This window comes from Rana temporaria, chromosome 1 (genome assembly GCF_905171775.1).
Source record: "Rana temporaria chromosome 1, aRanTem1.1, whole genome shotgun sequence".
In the NCBI taxonomy this organism is placed as follows: domain Eukaryota; kingdom Metazoa; phylum Chordata; class Amphibia; order Anura; family Ranidae; genus Rana; species Rana temporaria.
This window is the reverse complement of record NC_053489.1, coordinates 665,123,394-665,146,484: the sequence shown is the minus strand read 5'-3', so window position 1 is coordinate 665,146,484 and position 23,091 is coordinate 665,123,394. Positions and strand designations below refer to the sequence as shown.

General features: G+C 48.1%; 2 protein-coding genes across 5 annotated transcripts in view; one reads left to right on the top strand and one right to left on the bottom strand.

The window, feature by feature from the left end:
- LOC120924578 (von Willebrand factor A domain-containing protein 5A-like) overlaps nt 1–6,555 on the bottom strand; it is a 134,574-nt gene extending 128,019 nt beyond the window's left edge. For all 4 annotated transcript variants that reach the window (XM_040335561.1, XM_040335563.1, XM_040335564.1 and 1 more), the window contains exon 1: nt 6,422–6,555. In XM_040335561.1, the coding sequence (XP_040191495.1) occupies nt 6,422–6,540 (119 nt within the window). In that variant the 5' untranslated portion in view covers nt 6,541–6,555. The remainder of the gene's footprint in view (nt 1–6,421) is intronic.
- Nucleotides 6,556–7,289: 734 nt separating this feature from the next.
- Nucleotides 7,290–16,732, top strand: LOC120944394. Its single transcript, XM_040358453.1, has 3 exons — nt 7,290–7,298; nt 11,407–11,818; nt 15,433–16,732. The coding sequence occupies exons 1-3, from the start codon at nt 7,290–7,292 to the stop codon at nt 16,026–16,028; spliced, it is 1,017 nt and encodes a 338-aa protein (XP_040214387.1). The 3' UTR covers nt 16,029–16,732.
- The last annotated feature ends 6,359 nt before the right edge of the window (nt 16,733–23,091 follow it).

Sequence of the window (23,091 nt, the reverse complement as noted above, 5' to 3'; positions counted from 1 at the left end):
GGGAAAACAGTACACCTCTCTGAACAGTGTCTGGGAGGCTGTGGTTGCTGCTGCACGCAATGTTGATGGTGAACAGATCAAAACACTGACAGAATCCATGGATGGCAGGCTTTTGAGTGTCCTTGCAAAGAAAGGTGGCTATATTGGTCACTGATTTTTTTTTGTTTTGTTTTTGAATGTCAGAAATGTATATTTGTGAATGTTGAGATGTTATATTGGTTTCACTGGTAAAAATAAATAATTGAAATGGGTATATATTTGTTTTTTGTTAAGTTGCCTAATAATTATGCACAGTAATAGTCACCTGCACACACAGATATCCCCCTAAAATAGCTAACATTAAAAACAAACTAAAAACTACTTCCAAAAATATTCAGCTTTGATATTAATGAGTTTTTTGGGTTCATTGAGAACATGGTTGTTGTTCAATAATAAAATTAATCCTCAAAAATACAACTTGCCTAATAATTCTGCACTCCCTGTATAGCAGGGCGGATAGGCAGGGTCCAAAAAGCCCAGGATCAGAAGTACAGAAGATTAACCCTTCTCAAGCCTGGGCCAGCCAATTTCCTAACAAACATATTGCAGGCAACCTGCCTACAAGCCTAACTAGGAGGGTGCTACATACATCAAGCACACCTGATTGGCCCCCCGTTCTGAGCCTCTCTCCCCCAGTTTGGGCTATTTCATACTTGGTTTTATTGCTATAATACAGGGGCATTGTTTGCTTTTATTGCACTCTCTGTGGGCACAATGGTCTCCACACCGATCTATTCTGTTGTAGATTTCTGTTAAAAGTATGAAAACAAACTGACTGAAGCCAAGATGACTCATATTTTTTTCTGCAGAAAATGAATTCCATTCTCGGTCATTCAAACTAGGTGCAGTGGGATTACTTTGGGCAGTTATTCCAGAGTAGGTGCGGGCAGTGTGCACGTGAAAAAAGTACTACATACACTCCTTTTGTATCCAAAGCCAGCAAAATCCTTTCTGGTATTAACCACTTAAGGACTGAGCCTCTTTTTCAGATTTGCTAGAATATTACTTAGAACCCCCAAACATTGTAATTCTTTTTTATTTCCAATACCCTAGAGAACAAAATGGTGGTTATTGCAATACTTGCAATACTTGTTGTCACACTGTATTCACACTGTACAAGCGCACTTTTTTTGGAAAAAATACACTTTTTTTTAATTAAAAAATAAGACAACAGTAAAGTTAGCCTAATTTTTTTTTATATTATGAAAGATAATGGTACGCCGAGTAAATTGATACCCAACATGTCACACTTCAAAATTGCGCCCGCTCGTGAAATGGAGACAAACTGTTACCCTTAAAATCTTGATCTTCCTCTTCCTAAACTTTCCACTAAGCATCGTGATGGCCTGGAGAAACCGATTTTGGAACTGGAAGTACTAGAGGTGATCAAATTTCTCAAGAGAGGCTCAGCACCAGGCCCCCGATGGCTTCTCAGTATGCTATTCGCTTTCACCCTTGCCTCATATCTGGTCAGGTTTTACAACTTGTTACGTGCTGAGTCCACTATGGATGGGGCTCTGAACTTGGCATTTGTGACAGTCATCCCCAAACCGGGGGAAGACACTAGCAAAATTAGCAATTACCATCCAATCTCATTGATTAATAACGACTTAAAAATCCTAAAAAAAATCTTATCAGACAGACGATCAGTATTCATAGCTAAATATGTCCATAAGGACCAAGCAGGGTTCATACCAAGGAGACAAGGCCGGACCAGATACGGAGAACAGTAGACATCATCTCTATACTAAGGTCCAGCTGGGACGGGGACCACCACAAAAGTGCCTTTTACTGTCAGTGAGCCCAGGTTCACACTGGGTGCGATTTCATTCGATTTGAGATGCGATTTCACATGTGAAATCGCATCTCAAATGCCTCCAATTGTCGGCAATGGCGCCGTCCTAATCGGTGCGACGCCGCATCTGCGGCGCTGCACCGATTTCAAAAAGTAGTTCTTGTACTACTTTTTGCGATTTCGGGCCGCGATTTACATAGACATCTGTGCAGAAACCTGCACAGATGTCTCTTAAATCGCGGCCGAAATCGGGACTGCCGGCGGGAGTGAAATCGTGCGAGTTCAGCTGAACTCGCACGGCTTCACTCCCGCAGCCCAGTGTGAACCAGGGCTCAACCTACAGAAAGCCTTTGATACAGTAGCTTGGCCATACATCTTCGAAGTCTTGGAAAGATGGGGCTTTGGCCCACACTTCTTGAGAACACTGAGAGTTCTGTATTCCAACCCCTGTGCCCAGGTGCGTTTACAAGGTCACTATTCCGATCCGTTTAATATAACAAAGGGTACTCGCCAAGGCTGCCCCCTCTCACCCCTAATTTTCACCATAACTATCGAGTCCTTGGCGATAGCAATCAGAACTCACCCCAATATTCGGGGAGTGTTCTGTAGGATGACTGAACATAAATGCGCCCTTTTTGCAGATGACCTTCTCCTCTTTGTCTCCTCACCCTTTATCTCGTCCCCAACATCTTAAAATTACTAAAGGACTTTGGCACTGCCTCCAGACTACAGGTTAACATGTATAAGTCAAGTGCCCTGAATATCTCAGTAGACCCTTCACCGATTGCCTAAAGACACATTTCTAATTTTCCTGGTCCTCCAGCTCAATCCCCTACCTCCATATACACTTGACCATAACTTATCTCGACTGTATAAGACAAATTATCCCCCTCTCTACAAGAAGCTAGGTGCCGACCTTGTACTGTGGTCTAAACATGATTTGTCATGGATAGGCAGGATAAACATGCCTCTTATACTTGCTTAGATCCCTCCCCATCCCGATCAAAATGACCCATTTGAACAGCTTCCAATCCAAAATTATTCAATTTATCTGGGGTAAAAAAGGCCATAGATGTCCTAAATCTATACCTTTCCGAACCAGTGGTGGTACTACCAAGCAGCCCAATTAGCACAAATTTTCTATGATATATTCGAGGCTCAAAACCCAACTGGATCGCTATGAAAGGACAGGCGGTCCCCCAATTTACATTAGATTTTCTTGCCTGGGCCCACGTGAAAAATAGACCCGCCAAAACTAGCACCCACCTTATCCCATTCATATGCCGAGTAACCAAATCAATAAACACTCCTCGCTTGTATCTGAGCTTAAACCTTTGACACACCCATTTCACAACCCAAAATTCCCCCCTGGGATGAACAATAAATCTTTACACCGGTGGTTAGATAAAGGACTGTATCGCATTGGACATTTCTTTAATTCTATGGGGCCTCTGACAGTGAGCCATTGCCTTAAGGTTCTGAAAATGCCCCCTGTAGAAAGATTTTGTCTCTCCCAAATCGCACACTTTTTACATTCAATTTGTGCCAACAAACCAGACCCCCCCCAGATTAACCACATACTGTATGAATGTTGGTGCTCGGAGCTTCTGGATCAAAGGGGAGGTATTTCCATAATTTACTCATCTTTGGCCGAAAGCCCAGATAAGCCGGCCTACGCTCAGTGTTGGGAACAGGATCTAGACGTGGAGTGGGATGTTGATACCTGGCACCAGCTCTATCAGCGCTCTTTCAAGGGAGTCGTAAACGTCTCATTAATTAAGGCCAACTTTAAAATCCTAACACGCTGGTATCTGGTACCAACACTTCTCGCTAAAATGCACCCTGATCCCTCACCTCTCTGTTTCCGAGGATGTGACCAGGTGGGCAGTCTGATCCACACATGGTGGTCCTCCCCTCGAATTCGCAGTTCCTGGAAAAAATTCTTCCAGATAATGTCTAAGGTCCCAGGATGCGTTATTCCCCAGACTCCACTTATAGCCCTGTTAAACTGCCAAATGGAAAAGATTTCCAAACATTTCCAAGCACTCTTGTTCTTTATGCTGCTCGGAGCTAAGATCACAATTGCCCATGCTTGGGAAAAAGCCTACCAACTCGGTGGGTGCCGCCAAACGCAAAATCTCTTCGATCATGACGCAAGAAAAACTGGTGGGGGTATTACAAGATAAGTCTGAGAAATGTGAATTTATTTGTGAGCCCTGGGCAACTTACGTTCATACTTCTTGGAGGCCTCAGTCGTAATCTGAGTGAAACAGCACTTTTCCTAGGTGTCTTCCTTTTTTCCTACTGATGTCTTTCCCTTTCCTTTACTGCTCACCCCCTCTTTTCTTCTCTTTTCTTCTTGATCTCTATGGCTAGGCACCTGCGCCTCGCTGAATCACAGAGGCTTCAGGTTTTCAACTCTAGAGTAGGAGTGATTGGACTCTGCCTCAGTTATACCATAACCCTATTAAGGATTGGGGAGAAGCCTTTGCTGGGTTTATTAGGATAGTAGTTATGTTATTGATGGTCCCGTGTTTTCCAGGGCATCTTTGAATGTCAGGGTCCCTCTGCCTACCAGGGAGATGGGCCCCAATAGGCTGTTGGTGTAGCAACCATTTAATTGGTGCACAGCTCCTTGGGACCCTTCCTCCCTTTGACACAGAGACCCTCATTAAAGCTTAGGATCATAGCTATGACAGATCTTGATGTTCACCCACCTATTTGATAGACAGTTGGGTTATAGTCAACCCTGTGTTTTACTCCTTATTTGTTCTGTTCTGTATTTCCCTACCATTTGTTCATTGACATTTTGCTTGGACATTATTTAATTTCTTCGAAAATTTTCAATAAAAAACAATTGAAAGTTATACAGCGTGTGTCTATATGTAATGTAAATACAGTGTCTATATGTACCCGTAGTTTATATATAGTGTCTATATGTAGTTTATATACAGTGTCTATATGTAATGTATATACTATGTTAGGGCCAAAACAACTAATCGATTAATCGACAACTAATCGATTATGAAATTACATGATTACAATTTTCATAATCAATTAATCGGCCAGTAACATAATGGGGTTAAAAAAAATTTAATTAGCACTTTATAGTACAAAAAAGCAAATCGCTACTGTAAATATTACTTTCACTGTCCCGCAGTAAAAAAAATTAACCCCTTACAGTAGCGATTATTTGCTCTGTTTGTACTTATTTTTTTAACCCCATTATGTTACTAAACATCTCAGGCCGGGTCACACCTCTGTTTTCTGCAGAAACGCACTACAGTTCATTTACATGTTTTCCTATGGGACACATTCACATCCATGATTTTTTTTCAGCTGCTGCGTATTTGGAAAGGACAAGGACTTTTTAACGCAAAACAGTGCTATTTTTTTTTTTTTGTTGAATAGACAAAGGAGAAGCTGCAAGTTTAGGCTATTATCCGATTAATCGAAACAATAATCGGCCAACTAATCGATTATGAAAATAATGCAGCCCTATACTATGTCTGTCTCTATGTAGTTTATATACAGTGTCTATATGTAGTTTATATACAGTGTCTATATGTAGTTTATATACAGTGTCTATATGTAATGTACATACAGGGGCAGATCCACAAAGGAAGTACGCCGGCGTATCTACTGACACGCCGGCGTACTTTCAAATTTCCCGCGTCGTATCTTTGGTTTGAATCCTCAAACCAAGATACGACGGCATCTGGGTTAGATCCGACAGGCGTATGGCTTCGTACGCCTTCGGATCTTAGATGCAATACTTCGGCGTCCGCTGGGTGGAGTTCTCGTTGTTTTCCGTGTCGAGTATGCAAATTAGCTATTTCCGACGATCCACGAACGTACGCGCGGCCGTCGCATTCTCTTACGTCGTCTCTAGTCGGCTTTTTCCGGCGTAAAGTTAAAGCTGCTGTTTTGCGGCGTATAGTTAGACTTGCCATGTTAAGTATGGGAGTCGTTCCCGCATTTATTTATTTATTTTTATTTATTTTTTTTGCGTAAGTCGTCCGTGAATCGGGATGGACGTAATTCACGTCTATGTTAAAAAAAATTACGTCCTTGCGACGTCATTTAGCGCAATGCACGGCGGGAAATTTAGGGACGGCGCATGCGCAGTTCATTCGGCGCGGGGACGCTCTTCATTTAAATGAAACGCCCCCTAATCGCCGATTTGAATTACGCGCCGTTACGCCGCCAGAGATAGACTTACGGCGCAAATTCTTTCAGGATTCGAACCGAGGACAAGTAAGTCACGGCGGCGTAGCGTATCTCAGATACGCTGCGTCGGGGCAGATCTTTGTGTATCTGCCCCACAGTGTCTATATGTAGTTTGTATACAGTGTCTATATGTAGTTTGTATACAGTGTCTATATGTAATGTATATACTACGTCTGTCTATATGTCATGTATATACAGTGTGTGTATATATGTAGTTTATATACAGTGTCTATATATAATGTATATACAGCGTCTGTCTATATGTAATGTATATATATAGCTTCTGTCTATAAGTCATGTATATACAGCGTCTGTCTACATGCAGTGTATAGGACACATGTAGGATGTATACGGTACCTGTGTACAGTACGATGTTTCCTCTTCTGCTCTTCGTGTCGCTCTTCCTGGAGTGCTGGGAGTGTGATCTCTGTGTAATCACTGCGAGGAGTGTCCTGCAGGGGGAGAGGAGGGAACATAGAGGGGGGCGTAGTACAGGATCCATGACTCAGATTACTGTGTGGTCTATAGGGGGAGAGGAGGGAACATAGAGGGGGGCGTAGTACAGGATCCATGACTCAGATTACTGTGTGGTCTATAGAGGGAGAGGAGGGAACATAGAGGGGGGGCGTAGTACATGACTGATTACTGTACGGTCTGGTTTACCAGCAGTGTACGGCATGAAGCCAGCAATCCATCCTCACATGACAGGTTATAACTGACAAAAAAACAAACAAGTACAGTAACCGGATAGAATTGTATGACTCACAGATTAGAAGTGTCAGGATTATAAAGTGCAGCCCCAAGCAATACATAAATCCTGGTAAAGTGATCAGAGGATGCAGCGAACATTGACTTAACCCAAATCTCTGAAATTAAAAAAAAATTCTGACATACTTAACCACTTCAGCCCCAAAAGAATTTACCCCCCTTCCTGACCAGAGCACTTTTTGTGATACAGCACTGCGTCGCTTTAATTGACAATTGCGCGGTCGTGCGACGTGGCACCCAAACAAAATCGACGTCCTTTTTTTCCCACAAATAGAGCTTTGTTTTGGTGATATTTGCGGTTTTAAATTTTTGCGCTATAAAAAAAAAGTAAAAGCAACAATTTTGAAAAAAAATTATATTTTTTTTTACTTTTTGCTATAATAAATATCCCCAAAAAATATATAGCGCTCACCGCCAAAGGAGCCGCTGATAATGAATGGGATGGCAGATTTACCTCATGGCTCAGGTAAAAACAGTGAACAGGTGATGAAAGTGTTAGGCCCCATACACACGAGAGAATTTATCCGCGAATACGGTCCAGCGGACCGTTTCCACGGATAAATCCTCTCGAGGATTTCCGCGGATTTCTATGCGATGGAGTGTACTCACCATCGCATTGAAATCCGCTCCGAAATCCTCTGGCGATGACGTGTCGCGCCGTCGCCGCGATTATGATGCGGCGACGTGCGCGACGCTGTCATATAAGGAATTCCACGCATGCGTCGAATCATTACGACGCATGCTGGGGATCCCTTCGGACGGATGGATCCGGTGAGTCTATACAGACCAGCGGATCCATCCGTTGGGATGGATTCCAGCAGATGGATTTGATAGCATGTCAGCAAATATTCGATCTGCTGGAATCCATCCCAGGGGAGAAATATCCGCGGAAACAGATCCGCTGGAGTGTACACACCATAGGATCTATCCGCTGAAACCCATTTGCTGGGATTTTTCAGCGGATGGATTCCATGGTGTGTACGGGGCCGTAGAGATGGAAAGGAGAACAGCAGATTCAGGCGTAGTATCTGGAACAGTCCTGTTTCCAATGCGTAACCCTCTTAGGCTGGGTTCACACTACGGTTTTCCCGTCCGTCAGCCGCATACGATTTATATGGAAAACCGTATGCGGCTGAAACGGACGGGAACGTATGGAACCGCACACATGTGCGTTTCCCATTAACATTAATGTTAAAGGAGAACGTATGCGTTTGCCATACTGTTTTAAAAACGACCGCAAAACCGTGGTTGAACACGGTTTTGCGGACGTTTAAAAAACGTTTTGCCAGCAAATCGTACGCACCCGGATGCATCTGAGTGCATACGATTTGCAATGCATTCTCTATCTATACGTTTTCCCGTCCGGGCCCGTACGTTTTCAATACTGAAATCGTATGCGGCTGACGGACGGGAAAACCGTAGTGTGAACCCAGCCTTACACCACTCCTGCTTGAGTGGGCTTAGCCTGCCCGGATAGGCCTCTCTCACTGACCTAGCAGCCGGAACACCGCTCAAATCTCTTCAGAACAAAGTCTCTCCCACAGACCCTCTCTGATTGCAGATACGGAGATAACCCTCCTAGGTAAAGTTACGCCTGGATACTCTTTTTTTAACGTCGCCCTGACTTCTGGGGTCCCTCGGCGGCTGTCTCGGCTCCTCCTCGCAAGAGCTTTCCACCTTCATGCGAGCGAGCTCACATGGTGGAAAGCTTTTGCGGGCGCGCTCCTGTGATACAGCTGCGGGCATAGCCGCCGACTGTATCACTCGGCCCCGCCCCCCTGGCGCGCCGCGTCATTGAATGTGATTGACAGCAGCGCCAGCCAATGGCTGCGCTGCTATCAATCCATCCAGCCTAGCCAATCAACGGCCAGACTGGGAACCGAAGAGGATCACGGGGATGCGCAGGACTTTCGAGGGGTGAGGTAAGTAAAACGGGGGTTCGGGGCGGTACCGTCGGATGTTTTTTCACCTTAATGCATAGGATGCATTAAGGTGAAAAAACATTTACCATTACAACCCCTTTAAGGAATGCTGATTTCATTTTCCAGCAGGACTTGGCATCTGCCCACACTGCCAAAAGTCCCAATACCTGGTTTAACCACTTGAGACCCGCGCTATTGACAAAAGACGTCAACAGCGCAGCTCTCAGGTGCCAACTGGACGTCTTTGGACGTCATTTGAAAGCATTACCCGCGGGCGCCACTGGGGGGCGCGCAGCGGGTAAACACTGTCCCGGCGCATAGCTGGGGACCCGATGCGTGTACCTGGCGGCCGCGATGTCCGCCGGGTACACGCGATCGTCGGTGACACAGCAGGACGTTGAGCTCTGTGTGTAAACACAAAGCTCCACGTGCTGTCAGAGGAGAGAGGAGACCGATCTGTGTCCCTTGTACATAGAGACACAGCATCGGTCACCTCCCCCAGTCACCCCCCTCCCCCCACACAGTTAGAACACACCCAGGCTACACATTTAACCCCTTCCTCACCCCCTAGTGTTAACCCCTTCACTGCCAGTCACATTTATACAGTAATTAGTGCATTTTTATAGCACTGATCGCTGTATAAATGTGAATGGCGCCAAATTTGTGTCAAAAGTGTCCGATACGTCCGTCGCAATATCGCAGTCCCAATAAAAATCACAGATCGCCGCCATTACTAGTAAACAAATAAATAATAAAAAAAATCATAATGCTGTCCCCTATTTTGTAGGCGCTATAACTTTTGCGCAAACCAGTCGCTTATTGCGATTTTTTTTTTTTTTTTTTACAAAAATACGTCGAAAAATGCGAAAAATAGTTTTTTTTTAAAAAAAATTGGGATATTTATTATAGCAACAAGTAAAAAATATATATATTTTTTTTAAATTGTCGCTCTTTTTTTGTTTATAGCGCAAAAAATCAAAACCGCAGAGGTGATCAAATACCACCAAAAGAAAGCTCTATTTGTGGGGGAAAAAAGGACATCAATTTTGTTTGGGAGCCACGTCGCACGACCGCGCAAATGTCAGTTAAAGCGGCACAGTGCCGTAAGCTGAAATTTCATCTGGGAACGAAGGGGGTTTATGTGCCCAGTAAGCAAGTGGTTAATGATCATGGTATCACTGTGCTTGATTGGCCAGCAAACTCGCCTGACCTAAATCCCATAGAGGATCTGTGGGGGAATTGTCAAGAGAATGATGAGAAACACCAAACCCAACAGTGAAGACGAGCTGAAGGCCACAATCAAAGCAACCTGGGCTTCCATAACACCTCAGGAGTGCCACAGGCTGATCCCCTCCATGCCACGCCGCATTGATGCCGTAATTAAACGCAAAAGGAGCCCCAGCCAAGTTATACTGTACATGGACATACTTTTCAGTAAGCCAGCATTTCTGTATTAAAAATCCTTTTTTTTATTGGTCTTATGCAATATTCAAATTTTCGGAGATACTGAATTTGGGGTTTTCACTATCTGTAAGCCATAATCATCAAAATTAAAAGAAAAAAAAATGCTTGAAATGTATCACTCTGTGTGTAATGAGTGGCCTGGATTCAAGAAGCAATTGCGCCTGTGTAACCATAAGTTACACAGCGCAATTGCTTACTTGCCCCGGCGTAACGAATGCTCCTGATTCAGGAACCTCGTTACGCCGACTGCAGCCTAAGATATGCGCGGCATAAGGCTCTTATGCCCGCATATCTTAGGCTGCATTCTTGCGATGGCCGCTAGGTGGCGTTCCCGTTGTGCTCAGCGTATAGTATGCAAATTGCATACTAACACCGATTCACAACGTTGCGCGAGCCCTGCGTACGCAATTTACGTCGTTTCCGTACGGCGGTTTTCGCGTAAGGCAGACAAGTTCGTAGCTGCAATGCAATGGAGGCGGAGGACAGCATGACAGGGTGTAGGGAACTTAGGTGTAGAAAGGGTTAAAGTTAGAGGGGGTGGTTAATAGGATCCTAGAAATTAACTATTGGAGGAGGTGAGGAGAGGGGGAGGAGAGTTCAGTGAGCTAGGTGATGCTGGAGGAGGGGCAGCATCAGTCCGGGGGGAAGAAGCAAGGAGAGAAGTCCTGCAGCCTGTCTGTGTATCGGGTCAGCGCTCTGGGTCATCTGTGGAAAAGGCAAGGAAGGGAAGAAAAATGTCAGAGGTAGCCGGGTTGTTAGCGCAGCTTCAAGCTGTTGCGGAGGTCCACGGCGCGGACTGGCTGCAAAGCCAGATCACCGCCACTCTGCGGGGGGTGCAGCAGGCCCCGGTCGGGTCTAGGCCTGCTTCAACGCGCGCGAGGCGGTCGATACCGCCGGAGCGCTTTAGCCCAGATAATACCCCCAGGTCACAGCGTCGGGTGCGGAGTCCCAGTAGGCCCCCGTCGGGCCCCCCCGCCAAGCAATCTCAGTCTGCCACTGCACGGGCGGGGGGCGGGGGGGCGGGAAGCGCGCAGCGCGGGGGAGCCTCTCGGGTGCCCAGACCTACCTCCCCTGTGTTGGTGCAGGCCCAGATTCACATGGCTGTCCCCGGTGGCGATGTTCCGGTCGGGGGGGCGGCCCGGCGTGGGAAGGACCCTCAGACAGGCGCCGGCCTAGCTCGGTCCACAGGCGGCGGCCTCGCACGCGGTGGGGAATGCGTTCAGGGATGCAGATGGAGCGACACCAGGCCAGTCACGTCAGTCGGGAGGTCCCGCCTCCAGGCACCGTTCGGAGTCTGGGAGGGTTGACCGGAGGGGCAGTGGTGCTCAGGCTGCAGCCGCAGTGCTGAGGGATGATCTGATTGAAGAGTTCAGCAGCGATGGAGACGAGAGCCCTCGGGGGGTGGTGGCTCCCATACCTGTCACAACGCCAGCTGTGTCCAGAGGTCGGGGAAGGAGTGAGGAGGTTCGTCAACGACCACACGGGCAGGCGGCGACCGGTTCCAGCAGCAGTGAAGAGGGGGAGCTGCCGGAGGACCCCGCGGAGGATGGACGTTATGGGAACCTGTCGGCTGGAGGACCTTCACGGCCGCGCCGAACCGGTAAGACTACATCTAATGTGGTTGCGGGGGGTAGGGGTGGGGTTAGTGCGCAGGACATTAGTGGGGGGGTGGCGGTGCTTAGTCCCTCAGGGGAGGGGGGTGTGTGGGATGCCTTACGGGAATTGTTACGTAGGCTAGATGGGGGTGCTCCTCAGGTTGCGAGCCCGCTGGGTCCTTGGGTCCCCCCAGTGCCAGTACCCCCCCTCCCGGTTCCTGCCCCCGCCGTTCAGGCGCTGACAGCGGTAGTTGTCCCTCCCCCGGTGCCGGCGAATCCAGGGACAGGCGTGGCAGGGACACAGACGGACAAGGACGGCGTGGGAACGGCGGCGGAACACAAGGACAAAGACAAGGACGGGGACAAGGTGCGGCTGGATGACGCGGCTAGGGGGGAAATTTACATTTGCTTTGAAGGGCCGTTGGGTGCCCATCTTAAGCCAGAGGTGAGGGAGAAAATTCAGAAGGACGAGTTTGTGGAAATATTTTCCCTGCTCCCGTTGGAAAAATTTCACCTCGACCGGGTGAAGCCGGACGAGAGCAAAAAGGATGAGGAAGAAAAACGTCGGTATAGGCTCATTCCGCGGACGTTTACGAATTGGCTACAGGCGTTTGCGATTATGGCTAGCGTGATCGGGGAAAAGGCCCCCGAGAAATGCACGGCCCTATTCTGTTACCTTGATGCCATTCACGAAGCGCATAGGGTGTACGGGGGTCTGGCGTGGTTGAGGTATGACGAACAGTTTCGTCAGCGCAGGGCGGTGCGTCCCTCCATCCGCTGGGACCATAAGGACATTAGCCTGTGGATGAGGTTGATGACCTCGACCAGGGCGGCGGGCCAGTCCTTTCCTGGGGGGGCCGGCGGCGCTTCCTCCGCGGGATCGCCGGCCCTCAAAAAGAAAGGGGTGTGCTGGCAGTTCAACGACGGAACCTGTCGTTTTGGAGGATCATGCCGCTTCAAGCACGAGTGCTCAGGGTGTGGTGGGTCGCACGCGTTCAATAGGTGTTTCAAACAGGGGAAGCGGGCCGGAGATGGCGCTGGAAAAGGGAATGACGCCGGTGAGACTGGAAAGGATGCTGCCTTTTCTAAGTAAGTATCCGGACAGGGCGGCGGCGCGTTTGCTAGAGCAGGGGTTCGGGGAGGGTTTCGTGATTCCGAGTTCGTTGGCGGAGGTCCCTCCGGTGGCGGACAATTTGCGGTCAGCTCTGCGACATCCGGGGGTGGTGTCGGCTAAGCTGGCCAAGGAGGTGGCGCTCGGCCGGATGGCCGGCCCGTTTCGGGAACCACCTGTGGGGGGTTTGGTGGTGTCCCCGTTGGGCGTAGTTCCGAAGAAGGAAGTGGGTCAATTTCGGATGATACATCATCTGTCGCACCCAAAAGGGGGGTCGGTCAACGATGGTATTGATCCGCAGAGTTGTGCGGTTACCTATACATCATTTGATGCGGCGGTGTCTTGGGTTAGAAAGTACGGGAAAGGGGCTTTGATGGCAAAGACGGATGTGGAATCCGCCTTCAGGCTGTTACCGGTGCACCCCACTAGTTTGCGTTTGCTGGGGTGCCACTGGCAGGGGGAGTATTTTGTTGATCGTTGCCTGCCGATGGGTTGTTCCATATCGTGCGCTTTGTTTGAGACGTTTAGCTCGTTCTTTGAATGGGCGGTCAGGGAAGTGGCGGGGGTGAATTCCGTCATCCACTATTTGGATAACTTCCTGTGCATAGGACCCCCGGACTCCCGCTGTTGCGGGGTTCTGTTGGGTACGGTACAGTATTTGGCGGAACGTTTTGGGATCCCCTTGGCCCCCGACAAAACGGAGGGCCCTGCGTCTGAGCTGGTGTTCTTGGGGATCACCATTGACTCGGTGGCGATGGAATGTAGGCTACCGGAGGATAAGGTGTTGGCTTTGAGGAGGGAGGTCAGTGAGGCCCGGGTGAAGCGGAAGATTCGATTGAAGGAGCTCCAATCCTTGTTGGGGAAGTTAAATTTCGCGTGTCGGATTATTCCCATGGGACGCATTTTCAGCCGAAGGCTTTCAGGGGCCACGGCAGGGGTCCGGGTGCCAAACCATTTTGTGCGCCTGACCAATGAACTGAGAGACGATCTGAGGGTTTGGGGAACGTTCCTGGACTCTTTCAATGGTCGTTCGATGTGGCAGACGGGGCCGGTCAGCAACGCCGACCTGGCTCTATTTACCGATGCGGCGGGGTCAGTGGGCTATGGGGCCTATTTCAACGGACGGTGGAGCGCGGAGCCCTGGCCGGAGTCTTGGAGGGCAGCAGGGTTCCTCCGGAACCTGGTGCTGCTGGAGTTGTTCCCCATCGTGGTGGCGATGGAATTGTGGGGGGAGTTCTTCAGGAATAAAAAGGTGCGCTTCAATTGCGACAACATGGGGGTGGTGTGGGCGATCAACAGCATATCGGCATCCTCGCCCCCGGTGATTGGGTTACTGCGGTACTTGGTACTTAAGTGTCTCAAAGTGAATGCCTTGATATATGCGGTGCACATTCCTGGGGTGGATAACAGATTGGCGGATGCTTTATCTCGTTTCCAGTGGGCGGAATTCCGGATCCTGGCGCCAGGGGCAGAGGGACAGGGGGAACCCTGTCCTCAGAAGTTGTGGGACATTGCACTGGAGTCGCCGCAGGATTGATTCGGCAGTCGATCAGCGAGGGAACGTGGCGAGCTTACTCTAAGGTGTGGCAGGAATGGTCCGCACTGAGGGAGGAGGTAGGAGGGTCGGAAGATCCAGAAGACCTGCAGTCGTTGGTCTTATACTTTGTGTGCTGCAATTACGAGAGGGGAACCTCGGGTGGCGCCATTAGCAAAAAGATGGCGGCATTGGCTTTTTTATTTCAGATGGCGGGCCTCAGGGATTTTACAAAATCCTTTGTGGTGCGCAGGGTGTTAAAGGGATACAGGAAGGGCAGTACTACACGGGATTCCAGGCGTCCGGTGTCGTTCGCGGTCCTGGGTACGGTATTGGGGAATTTGGAAAAGGTTTGCGCATCGCTTTATGAGCAGATACTTTTTCGGGCTGTTTTCGTTCTGGCCTTTTTTGGGGCGTTCAGGGTGGGGGAATTAGTTTCCCCCTCCAAGGTGGTGGGGGGAGGACTACGAATGCAGGACGTTAGGTGCCTGGAGGAATCGGTGGTGATTTGGCTTAGCCGTTCAAAGACGGATCAACTAGGTAGGGGCGTAAAAATAGAGTTGTTCCGGGGGAATTGTCCACTAACATGCCCGGTTGAGGTGGTAAGGCGGTTTTTGGGCGTTCGCCCAAAAGGGGGGGAGGCTCTGTTCATCCATCAAAAAGGGGAATGTTTGTCTCGGTTCCAGTTTACGGCGGTGTTCCGGAAATGTCTGAAGGAGGGGGGTCTAGTCCCGGGAGAATATTCGGCGCATTCGTTTCGAATAGGGGCAGCAACGGAAGCGGCAAGGGGAGGCCTGCCTGCAGATTCTGTAAAGCGGATTGGCAGATGGGAGTCTAATAGATATAAACTGTATGTACGGCCTCATTTGTTGTAAACAATGAGGTATCGGTGGTTGACAATGCTGATGTTAATGTTTTCGGGGGGTTGTTTTTGGTCCTGCTGGGTATTGTTTTTCTCTTTTATGTCTTTACAGATCCCCAAGGTTGTCTGATTTGGATCCTAGGACATTCATTTGTGTTTTGGGGGGCAAGAAGGGCGGATGTCAAGCCTGGGGGGAGACAGCTGGGGGTGCCCAGGGAGGAAGGAAGGGTACGATGGATAGGGATTAGGGGTCTCATGTGGCAGAAGGTGTTACCCGAAGTTCACAGGGGGGCTAGCTTAGACAGGGCCCCGGACATTTTGGTGATACATGCGGGGGGGAATGATTTGAGCGTCCGGCCGATGCGCCAGGTGATCAAAGACATACAATGGGATATACGCCGACTGCGGGCCTCTTTCCCTGACCTGATCATTGTTTGGTCAGATATTGTGGCTCGCATGGCCTGGAGGGAGGCCAGGTCATTGGAGCGTTTGGATAAGGCCCGGATAAAGGTGAACAGAGAAGTGGGCAGGTTTGTGGTGCAGCAAGGTGGGATAGCGGTTCGCCATTCAGATTTAGAAGTTGAGACTTGGAGGTACCTGAGGGGGGACGGGGTTCATCTCAACCCGATCGGGATCGATCTTTGGGCTCTGGGATTGGAGGAGGGCGTTAGGAGGGCTTTCCTGGTGTGGCGGCGGGCCCAAGTGTGAGGTGGTCCCACTTGTGCCGCGGTGGCGGTGGGTTCCCCTGCCGTTTGGTAGAAATAGACGGTGGTTAGGTAAAAACGGTGGGGGGGCATAGTTACAGGGATGGTGTCTGCCTTGGTGGTCTGGTGTCAGTCTGGACCACCAGGGGAGAAGTGGGTGGGTCTGTGGTCAGCTAGGTCTTCGAGTCGGTAGTCGCGACTGGGGACATGTCGTTAGCTAAGAGGGTACCACAGGCCCAAAAGAGTGATCAGGGGTTGTCAGGGGGACTGACAACCAAGGTATGGTTAAAAGGTTTAACAATTGAGGAATAGGTTAAATATTTAAAGTTGGGTGATATATATATGTATATGATGGTGTATATATATATATATATACAGTTTTTGTATTTGTTAATAAAGGCCTACCAGGCCATTTTAAATCCAGCAGGTGTCAGTGTGATTATTGGGAAAGGTTTAATGTTAAGGGGTATATGCTTGTATTGGTTGGTGCGGTAAGTTATCCGGCTGCCCTAGTCAAGACAAGTTCGTAGCTGCAATGCAATGGAGGCGGAGGACAGCATGACAGGGTGTAGGGAACTTAGGTGTAGAAAGGGTTAAAGTTAGAGGGGGTGGTTAATAGGATCCTAGAAATTAACTATTGGAGGAGGTGAGGAGAGGGGGAGGAGAGTTCAGTGAGCTAGGTGATGCTGGAGGAGGGGCAGCATCAGTCCGGGGGGAAGAAGCAAGGAGAGAAGTCCCACCCTCCCGCCCTAATTATAGGAGTTAGGTGGTTTTGACAGTACAGGATGGCGGTGGGTTCCCCTGCCGTTTGGTAGAAATAGACGGTGGTTAGGTAAAAACGGTGGGGGGGCATAGTTACAGGGATGGTGTCTGCCTTGGTGGTCTGGTGTCAGTCTGGACCACCAGGGGAGAAGTGGGTGGGTCTGTGGTCAGCTAGGTCTTCGAGTCGGTAGTCGCGACTGGGGACATGTCGTTAGCTAAGAGGGTACCACAGGCCCAAAAGAGTGATCAGGGGTTGTCAGGGGGACTGACAACCAAGGTATGGTTAAAAGGTTTAACAATTGAGGAATAGGTTAAATATTTAAAGTTGGGTGATATATATATGTATATGATGGTGTATATATATATATATATACAGTTTTTGTATTTGTTAATAAAGGCCTACCAGGCCATTTTAAATCCAGCAGGTGTCAGTGTGATTATTGGGAAAGGTTTAATGTTAAGGGGTATATGCTTGTATTGGTTGGTGCGGTAAGTTATCCGGCTGCCCTAGTCATGCCCCTGCTATTAGCAGGGGCAGCCAATGTTACGTATACCCGTCGTTCCCACGTTGCGAAATTTGAAAGTTATGTAGTTTGTGTAAGTGAATCGTGAATGGCGCTGGACTCCATTCACGTTCACTTTGAAGCAAATGACGTCCTTGCGACGTCATTTGCCGCAATGCACGTCGGGAAAGTTTCCCGACGGAGCATGCACTCTACGCTCGGCGCGGGAACGCGCCTAATTTAAATGATTCCCGCCCCCTACGGGATCATTTAAATTGCGCGCGCTTACGCCGGGTATTTTGCCGGCGCGCCCACGCAATTTACGGAGCTACTGCTCCGTGAATCAAGGGCAGCGCAGTAAATTTGCGGGGGCGCAGGGCAAAAACTTTGCCCTGCGCCTCCGTAAAAAATGCGCAAATCTACTTGAATCCGGGCCAATGTATATATTACATATATAGTTTTACCTTTTCAATTGATTTACTGAAATAAATTTACTTTTTGATGATATTCTATTTTGTTTTAGATGCACCTGTACATCCAGCACAATGGTGAATTGTGTCAGAACCCCCGTTGAGAGACCCTGCCATACACAGAGGCCTAATTCAGAAGTCAGGGTACATTTTTATATATTACAGTGTAGGAATTTATGACTGAAGCTGTAACCTTGTTGTGCATTTGTCTCATTGCTCTTGTTTAGCATTGCCTTGCTATGCATCAGAATCAATAAATGTTTCCCCAGTATATATATATATTTTTTTAATATATTGTGCATTATGAGATTATTGCTTGTGTCTTGCTGCCCTCTAGTGGTCATTGAAGCCACTGCCTTATACATTGTGTAAAATAATACTAAAAAAAGAATGTACCAAATGTCTGATACTTTACTGACATCTTGTGGTTATTTTAATAACTGCATCACTCTGCAAATAGTAATACTTATAGGTAGATTCAGGTAGAGTTAGGTCGGCGTATCAGTAGATAAGCCGACCTAACTCAGAATCTACGCCGACTTATGTTTAAGCGTATGCTCAAACAGAGATACGCTTAAACATATCTGAGATACGACGGCTTGGCGCCGTCCTATCTTAGATTGCAATATTTTGGATGGCCGCTAGGTGGCGCTTCCATTGCGGTCGGCGTAGAATATGTAAATGAGGGGGATACGCCGATTCACGAACGTACGCCAGGCCGACGCAGTACTTTTACGCCGTTTACGTAAGAGATAGGCCGCGTAAAGTTAGAGCTAGGCTCTAGTGGAATAGTAATGTTAAGTATGGCCGCCGTTCACGCCGCGAAATTCGAGATTTTTACGTCGTTTGCGTAAGTCGTCCGCGAATCGTGATTTACGTCGTTTACGTTCACGTCAAAATCAATAGGCCCGTACGGCGTACTTAGCCGCAATGCGCACTGGGAAATGTAGTCGCCCGGCGCATGCGCAGTGACAAAAAACGTCAAAAACGTGAGGTCAAGCCTCATTACCATGATACACGCCCCCCTCCAAGTCATTTGAATTAGGCGCCCTTACGCCCACTCGTTTGAGGCTACGCCGCCGTAAATTAGCAGGTTGATTGAGAATCATTACTAGCCTAGCTCATTTACGGCGGCGTAGCCTGTTCAGGCTACGCTACGCCACCCTAAATTAACGCCGTTGTACCTGAATCTACCTAGCAGAATCTGAACTTACAAAAACACACACATACACACACACACACACACTCTCAACTAAACCCAGAGGCCCAGATTCACAGAGAGCAGGCGCACATTACGCCGCCGTAGCGCAAATAATATACACTACGCCGACGCAGCGCAGAGAGGCAAGCATGGAATTCACAAAGCCAGTGCTGCCCAAAACTGCGCTGGGTTTCGAAGGCGTAAGTCGGCGTAGGTGGAAGTGGGCGTGAGCCATGCAAATGAGGCGTGACCCCATGCAAATGATGGGCCGAGCGCCAGACAGATACGTATCATAAAGTGCGCATGCGCCGGGACGTGGACGCATTCCTCTGCGCATGCTTACAACCATGTCGAAACAACGGCCTAAACTACGCCGGATTAATGCCTACGGCGTGAACGTAACCTACGCCCAGCCACACACACGTCCAACGTAAACTCCGTAAAATACGCCGTCTTGTGTTCCCTGGTGCAGCCCTTTGCATGTCTGCTGCTGGGTTACACCTCCTTTATGGGGCTTAACTTTACGTAGGACATACAACTTACGTGCACATCGCGTAGCCTGCGTCGGGCGCACGTACGTTCGCGAATCGCCGTATTTTCCCTCATTTGCATATTTGAATAGAAAATCAATGGGAGCGCCACATGCGTCCAGCCTAAATATGCGCCCACTCAACGCTGGCGCGGGCAAGTTACGTCAGCGGGATGAAGCCTATTTTTAGGCGTATCTTAGTATGTGGGTCCGGCGCACAGATACGACAGCGCACATATGCACTTACGTCGGTGTATCTTGTTCTACGTTGGCGTAAGTGCTTTGTGAATCCGGGCCACAGTCTCTATGAATGATGAGAATAAATGTAGTGTAGAGACACATGAAGGTTGCTGAATTATTGAGTTCTTACTTTTAGTATATTATTATTATTATTATTTCAGGTACTTATATAGCGCTTTCAATTTACGCAGCGCTTTACATATACACTATACATTCACATCAGTCCCTACCCTCAAGGAGCTTACAATCTAAGGTCCCTAACTCACATAAATACATATATACTAGGGCCAATTTAGATAGGAGCCAATTAACCTACCAGCATGTCTTTAGAGTGTAGGAGGAACCTGGAGTACCCGGAGGAAACCTACACAGGCACAGGGAGAACATGCAAACTCCAGGCAGGTAGTGTCTTGGTATGCACAGGACTTCACCTAGCCAAAATCCAGTTTTAGTTTGAATAAGAGTGCCATCTGATGGTTACAAGTGATACTGTTTCTGCCTAGCCAATTGCAGACCAGCCGCCGCAATTTTACTCGGCTGGGCGAAACAAAGTTATGTTACGTCGCTTAGCCCTATGGCCACTAGGGGCGCGCGTTTTGGAAGGCACGATGACCACCCACGATTGTTCGTGACACAGCGAGAATCAGGAGAAATGACAATGTATGAACAGCGATCTGTTATTTCCCCTAGTAAGTCCCACCCCCCCCCTTCAGTTAGAACAGGGTTCTCCAAACTTTCTAAATGAAGGGCCAGTTTACGGTCCTTCAGACTTCTGGGGGCCCGGACCATGGACATTGGGAGTAGGAAATGTTCAGGTATCCAGCAGAAGTAAACAAAACTATATCATTGGTGTCAGCAACAAGAATTATGCCCCATTGGAGTTGGGGCCGCATTAAGGCATGCAAAGGGCCGCATTCGGCCCCAGGGCCGCAGTTTGGAGACCCCCGATTTAGAACATGCAGAGGGAACACAATTAACCCCTTGATCGCCTCCTAGTGTTAACCCCTTCCCTGCCAGTGAAATTTTTACAGTAATCAGTGCCTTTTTATAGCACTGATCACTGTATAAATGACAATGGTCCCAAAAATGTGTCAAAAGTGTCCGATGTGTCCGCCATAATGTTGCAGTCACAATAAAAATCGCTGATCCCCGTCATTACTAGTAAAAAATTAAATAATAATAAAAATGCTATAAATCTATCACCTATTTTGTAGATGCTATTAGGTAGATTCACAAAGAGTTAGGCCGGCTTATCAGTAGATAAGCCGACCTAACTCTGAATCTACGCCGGCGTTTGTTTAAGTGTATTCTCTAACAGAGATACACTTAAACAAAGCTAAGATAGGCCGGCTTGCGCCGTTCTATCTTAGCTTGCAATGTTTCTGTTGGCCGCTAGATGGCGCTTCCATTGCAGTCGGCGTAGATTATGTAAATGAGGGGATACGCCGATTCACGAACGTACGCCAGGCCTACACCGTCGCATTACGTTGTTTCCGTAAGGGATAGGCCGCCTAAAGTTATTCCACCTATGAGGTGAAATAACAATGTTAAGTATGGCCGCCGTTCCCGCCGCGAGGTTCGAATTTTTTACGTCGTTTGCGCAAGTTGTCCGGGAATCGGGATTTACGTCGTTTACGTACACGTCTAAATCAATAGGCCCGTAAGGCGTACTTAGCCGCAATGCGCACTGGGAAATGTAGTTGCCCGGCGCATGCGCAGTGTCCAAAAACGTAAAAAAACATGAGGTCAAGCCTCATTTCAATACAACACGCCCCCCTCCTAGTCATTTGAATTAGGCGCCCTTACGCCCGCTCGTTTTAGGCTACGCCGCCGTAGATTAGCAGGTAAGTGGTTTGAAAATCACTACTAGCCTAACTAATTTACGGCGGTGTAACCTAAACAGGCTAGGCTAGGCCGTCTTAAATTTAATCCACTGTACGTGAATCTACGTATATAACTTTTGCGCAAACCAATCAATATACGCCTTTTGCGATTTTTTTTTACCAAAAATATGTAGAAGAATACGTATCGGCCTAAACTGAGGAAAAAAATAGTTTTTTTGGATGAAATATTTGGGATATTTATTATAGTTAAAAAATATTGGGCTAGATTCACAGAGAAGATAAGACGGCGTATCTCTGAGTCTGGTCGGTCGTATCTATGCGCCTGATTCAGAGAATCAGTTACGCATAGATCTCCCTAAGATACGACCGGCGTAAGTGTTTTACACCGTGGTATCTTAGGCTGCATATTTACGCTGGCCGCTAGGTGGCGCTTCCGTATTGTTAAGCGAGGAATATGCAAATGAGATAGATACGCCGATTCAGAAACGTACGTCCCGCGCATTTTTTTACGTCGTTTCCGTAAGGCTTTTTCCGGCGTATAGTTACCCCTGCTATATGAGGCGTATCCTATGTTAAGTATGGACGTCGTTCCCGCGTGGAGTTTTGAAAATTTTACGTCGTTTGCGTAAGTCGTTCGCGAATCCGGATGTACGTAATTTACATTCACGTCTAAAAGCAATGACGTTTTGCGGCAGAATTTCGAGCATGCGCACTGGGGTTTTTTCACGAACGGCGCATGCACATTAACTGTGACATGGGGTCACAGTTAATATACATAAAACACGCCCACATCATCCACATTTCAATTATGCGGGCTTACGCCGACACAGATATGTTACGCCACCGTAACTAAGGGCGCAAGTTCTTTCTGAATACAGAACTTGCGCCCTGAATTACGGCGGCGTAACGTATCTGAGATACGTTACGCCGGGCATAAAGATAGACGATTCTATCTGAATCTAGCCCATTGTGTTTCTCTCAAAATTTTCATTGTTCTTTAGTTTATAGCGCAAAAAATAAAAACCGCAGGAGGTGATCAAATACCACCAAAAGAAAGTGGAAAACGGACGTCAATTTTGTTTGGGAGCCACGTCACATGACCGCACAATTGTCAGTTAAAGGGTCGCAGTGCCGAATCGCAAAAAGGGGCCTGGTCATTGGGCAGCCAAATGGTCCGGGGCTGAAGTGGTTTATAGTGCGCTGCAGCTTAATTCCACTGAGGATGGAGTGCCCATATGGACTCTCCAGTCTCCCCGCACCCCCACACATGGCGCATGCCCCAAATTCATGTACCTGTTTGCAACAGATGCCGAGGTATATTGGAATTCTAAAGAGTCTCGTAGGCGGTCTTCATGAATTCCTCAGATTTGTATTTTGCTTCTTGTCTAGACTTTAGATACAATTGCAATCCCGTTCCTCAGCCTCCTTTCTGAGTGTCTGCTCTCTGATTTATTCTCTGTGGCTCTGTCTAAGCAATCCCAGGATCTTACACAGTCCAGCAGCAACATGCCCTTGTAC

Bases quoted from the DNA above. Each gene is read 5' to 3' on its own strand.
- LOC120944394 (XM_040358453.1), top strand. The intron at 11,819-15,432 runs GTAAGACTACAT...ATGTCTTTACAG, and splicing joins TTCACGGCCGCGCCGAACCG to ATCCCCAAGGTTGTCTGATT.